Source organism: Podarcis melisellensis (assembly GCF_964234715.1).
Source record: "Podarcis melisellensis genome assembly, chromosome: 13".
Taxonomy (NCBI): domain Eukaryota; kingdom Metazoa; phylum Chordata; class Lepidosauria; order Squamata; family Lacertidae; genus Podarcis; species Podarcis melisellensis.
This window is the reverse complement of record NC_138545.1, coordinates 26,600,333-26,614,359: the sequence shown is the minus strand read 5'-3', so window position 1 is coordinate 26,614,359 and position 14,027 is coordinate 26,600,333. Positions and strand designations below refer to the sequence as shown.

The 14,027-nt window shown below is 39.1% G+C and overlaps 2 protein-coding genes across 2 annotated transcripts; both read left to right on the top strand.

Moving 5' to 3' along the window:
* Positions 1–2,480: 2,480 nt before the first annotated feature.
* Positions 2,481–4,406, top strand: LOC309355524 (olfactory receptor 10C1-like). Its single transcript, XM_081886462.1, has one exon. It carries the CDS (start codon positions 3,448–3,450, stop codon positions 4,393–4,395), a length of 948 nt encoding a protein of 315 aa, XP_081742588.1. The 5' UTR covers positions 2,481–3,447; the 3' UTR covers positions 4,396–4,406.
* Positions 4,407–7,592: 3,186 nt separating this feature from the next.
* Positions 7,593–13,378, top strand: LOC309355482 (vomeronasal type-2 receptor 26-like). The gene is made up of 3 exons (XM_081886404.1): positions 7,593–9,852; positions 10,430–10,556; positions 11,973–13,378. The coding sequence occupies exons 1-3, from the start codon at positions 9,694–9,696 to the stop codon at positions 12,881–12,883; spliced, it is 1,197 nt and encodes a 398-aa protein (XP_081742530.1). The 5' UTR covers positions 7,593–9,693; the 3' UTR covers positions 12,884–13,378.
* Positions 13,379–14,027: the final 649 nt, after the last annotated feature.

Genomic DNA, 14,027 nt, shown 5'->3' with positions numbered 1-14,027 from the left:
ACAGAGAAATATCTTACATTGATTCAGTGCAGCAACTACTATTCAGCAACTACTGCATATGAGTACAATTTATTCAGGTGTTTTTTTAAAATTACATTACTCTGACTGTTAGGTTTGATGATAAAGACAGGAAGGCCTTCCTGAGTTTCTACGTTCTGCTTGGGCAAGATGTTGCTACACATCACATCATCCTTACTATTGGTCATAGTGGCTGGGGCTGATGAGAGTTAACTAACATATGCTTAGGCATTGCTGACTAACATGGCTAAGAAGTGATACTACCCTGACTGAATGTATGAACTGGACCCAAGTCTTCTTTATATGTCTGGGCTACTATCTACCATCTACAGATATAAGTTGCAGTGTGAGCCAGGCTTTCTGTGTGAGTGACCTATTCTGTCGAGTTCCAATTAACATGATATTCATCCTCATTTTTGAAGAATGAAGAGCATAAGCATTGGGCTGCTGTAAAAGAATCTTTCTTATTCTTGTTGACATATTCTTGTTATAATTATGGCATAACTATGAATAAAGAATCATATTTGAATCCATATATATATATATATATCTCACTGTCCCAGAGGATTGTGTTAATTGGGCATGCTAATATAAATTGTTCCTCTTGTGATCAAGGTGGATGAAAATGGTTTCAACGCTGTAATCTCAGGAGTTCTACGCCACTCACTTGTAGGGCCTCCTTGGTATTTTGCAACTGATTGCACACAAAAACAAGAGGAAAGTCTTGGTTTCATTCCATCTCAATCTCTAGCATGGTGGCTAAAGATTTACAGAGTATCACATCACTTGACATAGCTAGGGGATAAGAAGAAAGAAGAATCATGTAATATTTGAAGCAACCAGCTTCAATAAGGTAAATAAATATTAATATGGTTTAACCTGTCCCACCAGAAACATGATTTAGTAATAAAAAATGAAAGTATATGTACTGATTATCGAGTTGGTATTAATACAAATAGTTAGGTTAATAAATAGTTAATACAAATAAAATCCTCCGATTCACCAGGAGTAGATTTTTGTTGCAGAAATATTGGTGTTCTACTCACATTATATATCTTAACAGAAGAGATGATTGCATGCTGTATTCAATGAGCGTGCAATTTGTCCACCTGTGTACACAAATAGTTCAACTTTACAAATCAACAGGTATTCCATCTTTTGCACAAATGCTTATACATGTGTAGAGACAGTTTGTACCTGTTCAGTGTATCCTGTGAACAAGCCTATATATGTTTTTTCCCTTTTAATATTTCTCTGTGAGTAACACTTCTACTGAATCTTTTGTCAGACTGAATAATAAATAGATATGAAGAGAGTTAGCACTGAACTAAAACAGCACTTATCTTTACAGTTTTATTGGAGAGCTGAAACACAACCTGTAATATATGTATGCATCATATGAATATCCCTGTCCTATGCCTATAGGGCACTCAGTAGACTTGATCAGCAAAGCAAATCTTCAAAGAGAAGTGTTGCCACTTCTCTGATATGCAATGGTTCCCCTGTTTCATCTGGCTTGACCTTCACCATTTATTTCCCCCAATTCATGGTGGAAACCAGTGCCTTTTTTCAGAGGTTCTCAAGGATACACTGTACCAGCACTTTTTTTTTTCTTTTAGAAGAAAAGCACTGGTTAAAAATGTGTCACTTATTGTAGTAACTTCATGGTGAGTACCAGAACTGGTGGAAACTTTTTGTGTGAAGAAGTGATATTCCCTATAATCTGACTTTGAACACACAATCCTAATTCCAAATTCGAACCCAATAATATATCCATGATAATCTCTCACCAATTCTGCTATGATACTTCATAACAAAAATTAACTGAGGGCAAATCTGGTTATTTTGACTTCAAAGGAAATTCAATTGCTTAGCTTCAAGATCACTACCAAGTAAAACAGGTATGGTTATTCTTCCCTCCAAGCCAATTTTTTCTCTCTCTACCCCCCAATACTCAGGAAAAAAGAGAAGAAGAAGTGAGCTGAGACTGCACTAGCACCCTGATGTAAATCACCCTCTCCCTGGTCATCTGGTTGGCTATTTGATGGGGAAATGATAATTTCCATTCTACAGCTAACCTTCATTTATCAGCAGAGGAGAGAGGACTGTGTGCCTTTGTGTTTGTGTCTGCCTATGTGTGTCCTGTAAATGTAAAAGGGAGAGTTTATGGGTAGCCACACTCACTTTAGTTGCACCTAGGAATGGACAAATCTGTCCATTTTGGGTTTCTCTAATTTTTATAGTTTCAACTTCACATTTCTGCATCAGTTTCTGATTTTTTTTAAAGTCCTTGTGAAAATTCAGTAAGATTTTAATGCACCCCCCCAAAAAAATACACATTTTGTATGTAATTTTTCCAGTTATACACATATTTTCATGCAAATTCCCTTAATAGGGTGGTTTCAATGGCAGGGTGTTTTGCCTACAGCAATGAAACTTTGCAGGCCACTCCAAAACATAGTCAGTGGTAGAAGGCTCAGAATTCAAGCTCTGCAATCTCCAGTTAAAAGGCATCGGTAGCAGATGAAGGACCTCTCTCTCTCTCTCTCTCTTTTTGCCTAAGACCCGGGGGAGCTGCTGCAGTCAAAGCAGACAATACTGTGCTAGACAGGCAAATATTCTGAAGTGCTGTACAGCTCCAAGACTAGAACTATAGTCTAGTTCACAAACATGCATATTCATTGACTGTAGTAAGGTAATAACTTAGATAAGGGTATTAGTCACTGCAGATAAAACACTGCAAACTGAAATGTCATGTTTCCCCACATCACATTAGGTTACCCACATGTGTCATTGGACTTTGGCGTACAAGCCAAATCAGCCTATCAGCCTAGGGTTGTGGCATGCCAGCTACTTAACATTCACTGTCCACTTCCCAAGGTCTATGAAATCAAGCTCCAAGACAAAGATGGAAATCTATGGCCCTCCAATTGGAGGTTGGAGTCCATCAGTTCTAACCAACATATCCAATGGTCTGGGATAATAAGAACTGTAGTCTAAGAACACCTGAAGGACCATAAGTTTTCCATCCCTGATGTAAGAGATTTGTTCTAGTTTTCCATGTGACTTTACATATTCACACACATAAGATGAACTTCTCTCTTTTTTAAAAGCAAAAACAAAACTCAACATGTTATTTTTGGTTGTCTTACAGAGCAAAGAGTGGCAGAGGAAGTAATCTTACTTATAAGAAGCTGATGCTATGAAATAAAAGCAAGAAAATTATTATTTTCACATCTTCACCAGGAGCACTGAACATGCAGAAAACAAAGATGATCAAAAGTGATTAGGCTATTAGTTTAAAAGAAAACAAGCAGGAGTCATGATTATGGATGAATTAATCAATGAATAGGTTGGTGGTGAAATAGTAGACTGCTAGATGTAGATACAAATAGCAGTACTGAAGAAGCTAAATATCTCAGTGAGGCCATGAGTATTCAAGAAAATGCCACAACTTTGTCTGCATTCATACTGGTGGGTTTTTCAGAGACTCACAAGTTCCATGTGTTAATATTTGTAGTGCTGCTCTCCCTCTATATAATCACCTTAATGATCAATAGTTTGATAATTCTGCTTGTAAAATCTGACCCTATGCTTAACACTCCAATGTATTTTTTCCTTATGCACTTGGCCAGCTTGGAGGGATGCTATATGTCAGTCATAATCCCCAAATTATTAGAGAATTTGTTGGTTAATGCTACATTTATTTCCTTTATGGGATGTGCCATGCAGATGTTCTTCTTCCTGTTTTTTGGGGTTGCTGAGTGTTTTCTTCTAGCTGCCATGGCATTTGACCGCTACGTTGCAATATGCCACCCTTTGCATTACACAATTATCATGAGGAGAAATGTTTGCTGGATAATGGTGACTGGCTCATACATTTGTGGGACTGCAGTTGGGCTGGTCCACACCACTGTCACATTTCGGCTGCAATTTTGTGGTGTGATCATCAACCACTTCTTCTGTGAAATACAGCCACTGTTAGAACTAGTCTGTGGGGACACCTTCCTAAATGAAGTCCAAGTAATTGGAATTGCTCTGATGGCTATCATGCTACCATTCGTGCTGATCATCCTATCTTACATGGGCATTATCTTTACCATCATGGGGATGCCAGTCTTGGAGAGGAGATATAAAGCCTTCTCCACGTGCTCCTCACATTTAATAGTTGTTATTCTCTTCTATGGTACATCTAGTTCCATGTACTTAAAACCCAAATCCAGCTACTCTCCACCACTGGACAAGCTTTTATCATTTTCCTATACTGTTGTAACGCCACTGTTAAATCCAATTATTTACAGCCTAAGAAACAAGGAAATACAGGGAGCCCTAATAAAACTATGGAAGAAAAGGGTTTTGGTAAAAGTTTATAAGTGAATTGATGAATAGACAAAATAAATTATGTTGAAATGAATTTTAAAATATCTCAAATTCCTTGTTAGATTTGGTGATTCTAAATCTTATGCAATATGCAGCATTAATATGCTTATTATGTATTTTATGATTATTGTTTTATGTTTGGATGCTATGCTTCTTTATTTTGTTACTGTGTTGTAAACTGTCCTATGACCTTTTGACAGAGTGTGGGAAATAAATCTATTTTCTTACAGGAAATGAATTCTTCTACCCACCCCACCCTGGTTTTTTATTCATCCCTTCTTTCTGCATATAAGTATTTTCCTCCCATTCTACTGGAACAATGAGAGAAAGTGTGTTTGTGTGAGAAAGACTAGAGATACCACTATCTTCCCTATAATTATTGAAAATACAGTGCCTGAGTCTTTTCATTGTAAAAGCTCCAGAGAATTTAAGAACTAACTGGCAACACCAATAGGAAAACAAATTAAATCAATTGAAGAACCTTGCAAAACCTTGCATCAGTGGTGAGATCTACTATAAATGCTCTAAAGTTTATTGAAAACTGTTTTGAGCAAGGATATAGCAGGTCTTTGTCACTATTGACATGAATAATATCTCAAAAGAGCCAGCATGGAATAAGGTTATCTATAACATTGCCTCTTGTCCATATTCATGCTATGTCTTGTAAGCTACTGCAGTCAGTGAAAATGAATAAGGTTTGTGGGCTGCAATGACATAAGATGCTACTCATGCTGCTGCTGTTGCTACAGCTCCTGCCCCAGGCCACCAATAATAATTTGAAGGAAAAATGCAAAGCAACAGCTCACAGATATGAAGACGATTTTTTAAAGCCAGGGGACCATGTTATTGGTGCAGTTTTGTCTCTGCGCATGGGTGTATATCCTGAAGACTCCTTCAAGATGCTACCTGAGAGCTTCAGTAAACGTGTGTTCCAGTTAAGTGTGCATGTGTTTAAACAAATGACAGTATCTAGGTAGTTCCAGTTTTCCTTCTTATTGAACATTCCTCCTGATTTGTTTGCACAAAGCTTGCACTGAGATTAGATGGTGTCAACTCTTCATTGAGTATTCGTTCTCTTTTTATTTTGGGGAGGGGATATGATATGATGTTTCAGCAAGCAATCCTTATCTCACCTTTGTCTTTATCTTACCTTTACCTTATCTCACATTTTCCATTACATTACTCCATCACCTTTCAAGCAATTGTTATACCACACTTTCCAGCTTCCTTTATCACATAAACTCCAATTTTGGTGGGAAGTGGGCTTATTGTGCAGATGCACAAATTGTGCAACCCAAATTTGGTAGTTTGTGAATGAATCTCAACCCAAATTAGTGACTGTATAAAGGCAAACCCAGATTTTGAGCATTTAAGGCCAATTTATACAACCTTCAGAGCATGGGGGAGTGTAGGCAAATGAAGACCACTTCATCCACTGCCGAGCGAGAGGTTGTTTTACCCAGCTCACAGTTTGACAACAGAACAATAGTTCACCAGCCTGCACCTGAAAGCCTTGCAATAGCACATTGAATGTGTAGTGGGTTTTTGCTTGAGAGAAGATTGATTTTGATTGTTTGGGAGAACACTGAAGCAGTGAAAGAAACCCTTTGTAGTGGGTTAAATGCCCCATAAGCAAGTCCTAAGTGTAAGTACTTGGGCACATGTTTCTGTAGAAAAAGCTTGTGTGGATTGTGCTGTTGCTTGGGAATTTGTAGGCTGTGGCACCAATGGACAGAAAATAGCATGTAGTAAATATCCCCAAAATGTTTGGTGTAAAATAGATTTGTAATAGATATTATAAGTTTGCACAAGAGATCCCAGGAATCATAGAATCATAGAACTGTAGAGTTGGAAGGGACCCAAAGGAACATCCAGTCCAAGTCCTGCAATGCAGGGACCACAGCTAAGACTCAGGCTTATTTGTGTCTATGTGGTAAATAACTTTGCCAGTGTGATGTAGTGGTTAGAGTGATGCACTAGGATTGGGAAGAGACCCACGATCAAAACTCCACTCAGCTATGAAGCTCGCTGGGTGACCTTGGGCCAATCAGTACCTCTCTCAGCCTAACTCAGGGTAATTTGGAACTTATAATATGCAGCGGAAAATCACTGGTGTCACCAAGAGCTCCCTGGAGGAAAGGGAGGAAAGTGAATAAATAAACATGTATTAAAACCCCAAATTCTGCTGCTGAAATAATTCAGCACTCCTAATATGCTAGCTGAGGGGTGTTGGGCCATGGCACATGCCCAGCGAGGCCAGTAGGTCATGGCACCAGCCTTGAGCCCTGAGTTGGAGGAGCTGGCAGAGTGTGGAGCTTCTATATCAACCATGGGGAGTTGACTCAGGCTCCCAGCGTGGATTAATCCTAGAATCATAAAGTTGGACATGCCCCCAATATCTATGTGTCTGTTCCCAAAGTGTATACCTTTCTTGTAATAAAGGTCAGTTTTAAATAACTTAATATGTGTTCACAAATTACACAAAATACAGGTGCACACACTCTCACTAGGCATGTGTACACTTATTGATTTCTGTAGCTCAACTATGTACACAGATTGCAAAATGAATTCCAAATACAAAATGCAACTGTGTTTCAGGTCTGAAATGGCTGCTCTCTGTTATATTGCTGTCAGTGCTTTTCAATGGAGAAGACTATAGTCATATGCATGTAAAATAACTACTGTGTTTAAGATCTGTTCAATGACCAATGCATGACCAGATTTCTGGATATCCACTCAAACCGTGCAGTTTTATAACCACGTAGCTGTGTGCAGGTATTTTTAAAAAACCATAAGAGAAAACCTTTGTCTTCTCTTTCTGAGCCATGGTGGTTATCAGCTGTGAAATACATTATCAATTGGGTCTCTTTGCAACCGGCGAGTAGGTGAGAGAAGGAAGTGCTGTGCAAATAAAAAAATATATATTACTGTCTTTGTAGGTCGATGAAAAAGAATTATCAGCATGTCTTTGCCTTCAATTTTGCTATTGCTGAGGTCAACAAAGATTCAAACCTTCTACCCAATTCTACTCTGGGATTCCAGATCTATGATAATATGTTCCAAGCAAGATTAAACTATGATATCACGCTGTCCTTGCTGTCAGCAAAGAAAAACAGCGTCCCTAATTCCATATGCAGAATGCAAAAGATGTTGGCAGTCATTGGAGCACTTGGCTCTGAAGCTTCTATGCAGATAGCCACTATCTTAAGCCTCTACCAGATTCCACAGGTAGGGTTGTGTGGAGAGGAAGTTTACAGATAACTGTGCAAGAGATGAAATTTCAATGGTTCTCATGTTTGACACGTTGAAATTTCTGATGTTTAAGTACAAAAAAGCACCAGAGATATGGGATTATATAGATAAGTGATCAGAAATCTGATTTGTGCAACCTGCTGTGATTCCCCTTTTGAAAACTCATCTATTTGTATATGGATTTCTATGTTCTTTTGGCGGTCTGAGTTGCTTTCAGCCTAGGTTGAGACATGTATTTCCACCAGCAGAAATGTACTGCCTTTATTTGGTGCATGAGCAGCACACAGAAACTGCACCATATGAAGATCAAGTTCTATGTGCACTGCACTGTAGTTGTATGCCCAACTATATCATATACTCCAAACTAGAATATGCTTTTTATATGACAAATGAGTTGTTGCCAGCCATCCTTGAGCAGTTTGTTTCTTTTTTCTTTTTTGAAAAAGTAGAGAGTACCCACTCTTTTTGTTTCAACCTGCATTTTTTAAGAGGCATGATATTCTCATTTTTGTTTGTTTGTTTATGACACGCTGCTGAAATAGCAATAGGCCCCATCTATATTGGCATCCCACTGACTTTTGAAGACATATCTGTTTACACAGAAATTCTCTTGATTACCTGTCTGTTTTAGGTAATGTGTTGTTTTAATAAGGTTGTTTTACTGAATATTTAAGTTGTGAATATGTATATAAAATATATATGTTACATATCAAACCCATCTTCTATTCACTATGTCCAGTTTTTCATAGAACATCTGAAATATACTGCAGAACATTCATCATAGATACATCAGAAAAATTCCCAGTAAATGTTTTATGGGTTCAACTTTGTAAAACAACAACAACAACTTTCACAGCTTAAAATACTGCATTTCCCTCTCTTTTCAGCTCAGTTATGGCTCATTTCACCCAGGACTGAGCGATAAAACCTATTTCCCTTTTACCTACCAAATGGTCCCAAACGACAATACCCAGAATGAAGGGATAGTGCACTTGATAAAATATTTGGGATGGACATGGATTGGCCTTATTGTTTCAGATGATGACAGTGGTGAACGGTTTGTGCAAAGTATGAAATGTATGCTCAATGAGAATGGCATCTGTGTTGCCTTTGCAGAGAAGGCACCATTAGTCTTTCTCCAGTCCTCTAGTGCATGGAATATATTTTCTAAGGGAAATATCCTGGCAACACTTCATAGGACCAAAGCCAATGTGATTGTTGCAGATGGAGACACTTACTCAATGCAAGGTTTACAGATGATGCTGTATACTGAGTATTACTTGGGAAGGAAACCCAAAGAGAAGGTTTGGATTACCACAGTCCAGTGTGATTTCACCTCAAGTGTTATTTGGAATAGCTGGAACTTGAAATACTTCCATGGCTCCTTGTTCATGACAATCCACAAAAACCATGTGCCAGGATTTCAGAGTTTTCTCCAGATGTATGACCCTCACCAGCACCAAAATAGTTTATTTATGAAAATGTTTTGGGAAGCTGCATTTCAGTGCACAACTCTAAATAAAAAGCACTGTACAGGCAAGGAAAAGTTAAATAGTCTTCCTGGGACTGTGCTTGAAATGAGCATGTCTGATCAGAGCTATAGTATCTACAATGCAGTCCATGCTTTGGCACATGCTTTACATGCTTTTCATGCACAAGGGCAAAGAGTGAGGGGGAAACCTGCTGGATTGGATCATTGGGCACTGCTGCCATGGGAGGTAATATGAGATATTTAGTCTCAGTACTTTTGCAATGGGTGGACTAGTGTTACACATGTTGCTAGTGAAGGTCAGAAATACTGAATCTTTGATGGACTTCAAACACCTTCGCTGAAGTCATTTAGTAAATAAGTAACCATAGTGAAGTTTCACAGACTTTCTGTGAAAGACTGCAAGTTCCCAAATGATGCTCAGTAGCTACTCTTAGAATGGGAGATGATATTTATAAATCCTGAGATTTGGTTTTCCCATCTAGCTCCAGGCATTTTTGAGAAAAAATCATTTCAACAACAGTGCTGGGGAGGAGGTATTCTTTAATGAAAACATGGAATTGTCTACTGGATCATATGACATTGTTAACTTGGTTACTTTTCCAAATAAATCTTTCATCCGAGTAAGAGTTGGAATGGTAGATTTCCAGTCTTCTAATGAAAAAATTACCATTAAGAAAGATGTCATTATATGGCCCAACATCTTCAACCAGGTGGGTAATTAAGATTTTAATAATTTGCCATTTTTCATAGTTTCCCAAAATCTGTGGGATTCAATCTAGAAAATGAAATGAATGAGTTCCATTGTTTCTCAAGACATGAAGGTTTTGGGGGTTTGGGGTTTGTTTTGTTTTGTTTTTTTAAATCCTCTCAATTTGCCATGAAAGAGCTTATTCCCTTACCTCTAATAACTAAAGGCTTTAGTGACGAAGAACTTGATTTTGGCACATACCAAATTGACCTATGTAGAAAAAAATAAAGGAACCTAAACTGCCTCTGTTATTTGGATCAACTGAATCAACCTGATAACTTCACTTTAAAATGATACATAAATATCTCAATGGTGGACCAGTTAGATTACGCATAGTACTTTGACATTGCATGTGAGTGGGACAAGGTTTTCTGCCCAAGTTTTATACCTAGTTATTTTATTTGAAACACTGGAGTGTGATCACTTTGTCTTTGTCTTTTTAAAACAGAGGTTAAATATACAACTTGAGGCTAAAATACAGAGAAATGAATTTATAACCTGAAATTCACCGAATTGTATTTTCTTCTTTTTATGGTTAGGCATTGCCTCCTTCTATGTGCACTGAAAGATGCCCCCCTGGATACTACAAAAAAGTTCGTGAGAGTGAACCATCTTGCTGCTATTATTGTTCTCAGTGCCCAGAGGGGACCATTTCACACCAGACAGGTAGGTAATTTCAGAGGCACTATCCAAACTATATATTTCAAATATTAATTGTTTTTACTAGACAGCCTATATTATATGCCTGGATTTTTCATTCAGATCAATTGGCCGCATTGGATAAGATAATGCACAATGCTATGTTGACAATGTGTGTGTGGTGGTAGTGGGGTTAAAAAGTTAGCATTCCACCACACAAAACCAACCAGACATGACCTGTATATTACTAGATGCTTAAACTCTACATGGTATTCTCAGATCAGTCAGAACACAATGATAAAATATTTTTGGCCTAAGGCTGAAATAAATAGGCACATACAGCTAGGATGAAAAAGGATCTATTTATTAAATGTTACATACAAATCCTACAGAAAAAACTATAGGGGAGGAAACTGGCTCAGACTAAGAAATCCCGTGGCTGTAAAGGTGACAAAACCATGCAAGCCTATCCACTGACCGCTTACCTGAGCCACACACTGAATGTGAGTAGAGGAAGTCTTATATCATCACCACCCTTCAAGCCTTACAACTGTTTGAATGAGGAAATTTAGCATCAACAACAGTCCCTATCCTGCTCCCAGGCTGTGCATCCTTCAGGTACGGCTTTGAGAGGGACCACCCATCCACAAGGTAGCCTAAGTAGCCTAAGGGGTGCTACCTTGAATAAAATATTTGGGGGGTAGGTAAGAGGTAAGCTCTGCCCCACATAACCAATCATATGACACGGTGCATGCATACAATTTGAATGGTGATGCCCATCAATTTGCCCCTCAAATATTTTATGGGGGAGAGGGCTGAAGCCCCCTTGGCCCCTAAGATTTTGCACCTATGTCTAAGTGTGTCATCAACCTGCCCTATGAAGTTCCTTTTCCCACGTTTCTGCCAAAGTGACCAGATTCACCTATTTAACCACATGAAACTGAAATGCCAAATTAAATATCAGCCAATTGAACAATATCGTCAAATCAATCAATCAGCATGACTAGCCAAGTATTAAGGCAGTTCACCTAACAACCTCCTATTCCAATCCTACAGTATGGGAAAGGGGGGGGCTTTCTCACAAATCTAGACAAGCCAGCCAAAAATTCCTCTTCAGCCCCAAAGTGACTACAGCAACCACAATGCAGAAAAGGGTGGGAGGGTGCCAAACAAGGAAAAGGAGGCTTCATTGGCTTAAATAATGCTCCTTTCAGTGTGTTGGTGTGCTGTACACACTATGTCTGTTTTCACATCAGCAAACCACATAACAGTGGGGGCTTCAGTGCCAGCTGCAAATTTTCCCCACTTCCCAAAACAATATCGGACATCAGAATAGGGATTATCTAGCTTTTGTAGATTATTGGCTGATGTGCTGTGTTGCATGATGTAGGCCGCATGCTGAAAAGCTCTGCCATACAGGAAATTTATGTGTGTTTTTTACAGATGCATATCAGTGTGAAACATGCCAAGAAGCTGAACATCCAAACAAGAAACAAAACAGATGTATCCCTAAGGTTACAACTTTTCTAGCCTATGATGAACCTTTAGGGAAAGGGTTGGCTTCCACTGGACTTACTTTCGCTTTCCTCACAGTCCTGGTGCTTGCAACCTTCATTAAACACCAGAAGACACCAGTTGTCAAAGCCAACAACCGGAGCCTTACCTACCTTCTGCTAATCTCCCTTTTGCTTTGTTTCATTTGCTCCTTGCTGTTCATTGGACGACCCAGAATAACAACCTGCCTTTTCCGACAAGCTGCTTTTGGAAACATCTTTTCACTTGCACTTTCTTGTGTATTGGCCAAAACAACCACTGTGGTTGTAGCATTTATGGCCAGAAGTCCTGGAAGCAAGATGAGGAAATGGGTGGGCAAGAGACTATCCAACTGCATTATCCTTTTTTGCTCTCTTATTCAAGTTGTCATCTGTGCCATCTGGCTATTCACATCTGCCCCTTTCCCAGATCTTGATATGGTCTCACAGTCTGGGCTGATTGTAGTGCAATGTAATGAAGGCTCAGATGCTATGTTTTACATGGTCCTGGGCTACATGGGCCTTCAGGCCAGTATCAGCTTCATAGTGGCCTTCCTAGCCAGAAAGCTGCCTGATAGTTTCAATGAAGCCAAGTTTATTACTTTTAGCATGCTGGTGTTTTGCAGTGTTTGGATATCTTTCATTCCAACCTATCTGAGCACCAAGGGGAAATACATGGTGGCTGTGGAGATCTTCTCTATTTTGGTGTCCAGTGCTGGGTTACTTGGTTGCATTTTTGCCCCCAAAATGTTTATTATTTTTCTAAGGCCAGAAGTAAACACAAAGAACAATTTTTTTAGAAAAAACAATTTCACAAAATAGCTTAGGGAAATCACACTATTCTATTCCTAGAAACTGACTGCATGAGAGGCACTGGTATAAACCCAGGAATTTGTAGAGTCCTTCATGGGTGCCCCTCTGCATACAAGAGACAAAACATTGCATTTAAAAAAATCAGTTCATGTGATAGCACTGAAATAATTAGAGAGATGCATAATGTATGTTACACTTGAAAATTTGTTGTATATGTGATCATAGTTGGCACACACCCAATATATTTTTTCTCTAGTGTGTTCACTAGGGAAAAGTGAGGAGGAATTAAAGAACCTCTTAATGAGGGTGAAAGAGGAGAGTGCAAAAGATGGTCTGAAGTTCAACATCAAAAAAACGAAGATCATGGCCACTGGGCCCATCACCTCCTGGCAAATAGAAGGGGAAGAAATGGAGGCAGTGAGAGATTTTACTTTCCTGGGCTCCATGATAACTGCAGTTGCTGACAGCCGTCACAAAATTAAAGGACTCCTGCTTCTTGGGAAAAAAGCAATGACAAACCTAGACAGCATCTTAAAAAGCAGAGACATCACCTTGCCAACAAAGTTAAATCTTGGTTTTCCCGGTAGTGATGTATGGAAGTGAGAGCTGGACCATAAAGAAGGTTGATCGCTGAAGAATTGATGTTTTTGAATTCTGGTACTGGAGGAAACTCTTGAAAGTCCCATGGTCTGCAAGAAGATCAAACCTATCCATTCTTAAGGAAATCAGCCCTGAGTGCTCACTGGAAGGACAGATGCTGAAGTTGAGGCTCCAATACTTTGGCCACCTCATGAGAAGCCTCGCTGGAAAAGACCCTGATGTTGGGAAATATTGAGGGCACAAGGAGAAGGGAACAACAGAGGATGAGATGGTTGGACAGTGTTCTCGAAGCTACAAACATGAGTTTGACCAAACTGCAGGAGGCAGTGGAAGACAGGAGTGCCTGGCATACTCTGGTCCATGGGGTCATGACCAAACAACTAAACAACAACAACAGTGTGTTCACAATTAGCACCCAAATTTACACCCTTACATAAAAAAAAAATCATCCAGACTGGACTATGATAATTCCCACTGTGCATGCTGCCCTTTAAAAGTCCAGAAACTAAAATTGACTACAAAATTAGGCCAACTGAAAGGTGTTTAGGAGGGG

What these genes read in the sequence shown, in the direction of transcription:
- LOC309355524 (XM_081886462.1), top strand. Translation starts at nt 3,448, where the DNA reads ATGAGTATTCAAGAAAATGCCACAACTTTGTCTGCATTCATACTGGTG.
- LOC309355482 (XM_081886404.1), top strand. Translation starts at nt 9,694, where the DNA reads ATGGAATTGTCTACTGGATCATATGACATTGTTAACTTGGTTACTTTT. An exon ending in GGCCCAACATCTTCAACCAG is followed by an intron (nt 9,853 to 10,429) that starts GTGGGTAATTAA and finishes TTTTATGGTTAG; the next exon opens with GCATTGCCTCCTTCTATGTG. An exon ending in GACCATTTCACACCAGACAG is followed by an intron (nt 10,557 to 11,972) that starts GTAGGTAATTTC and finishes TGTTTTTTACAG; the next exon opens with ATGCATATCAGTGTGAAACA.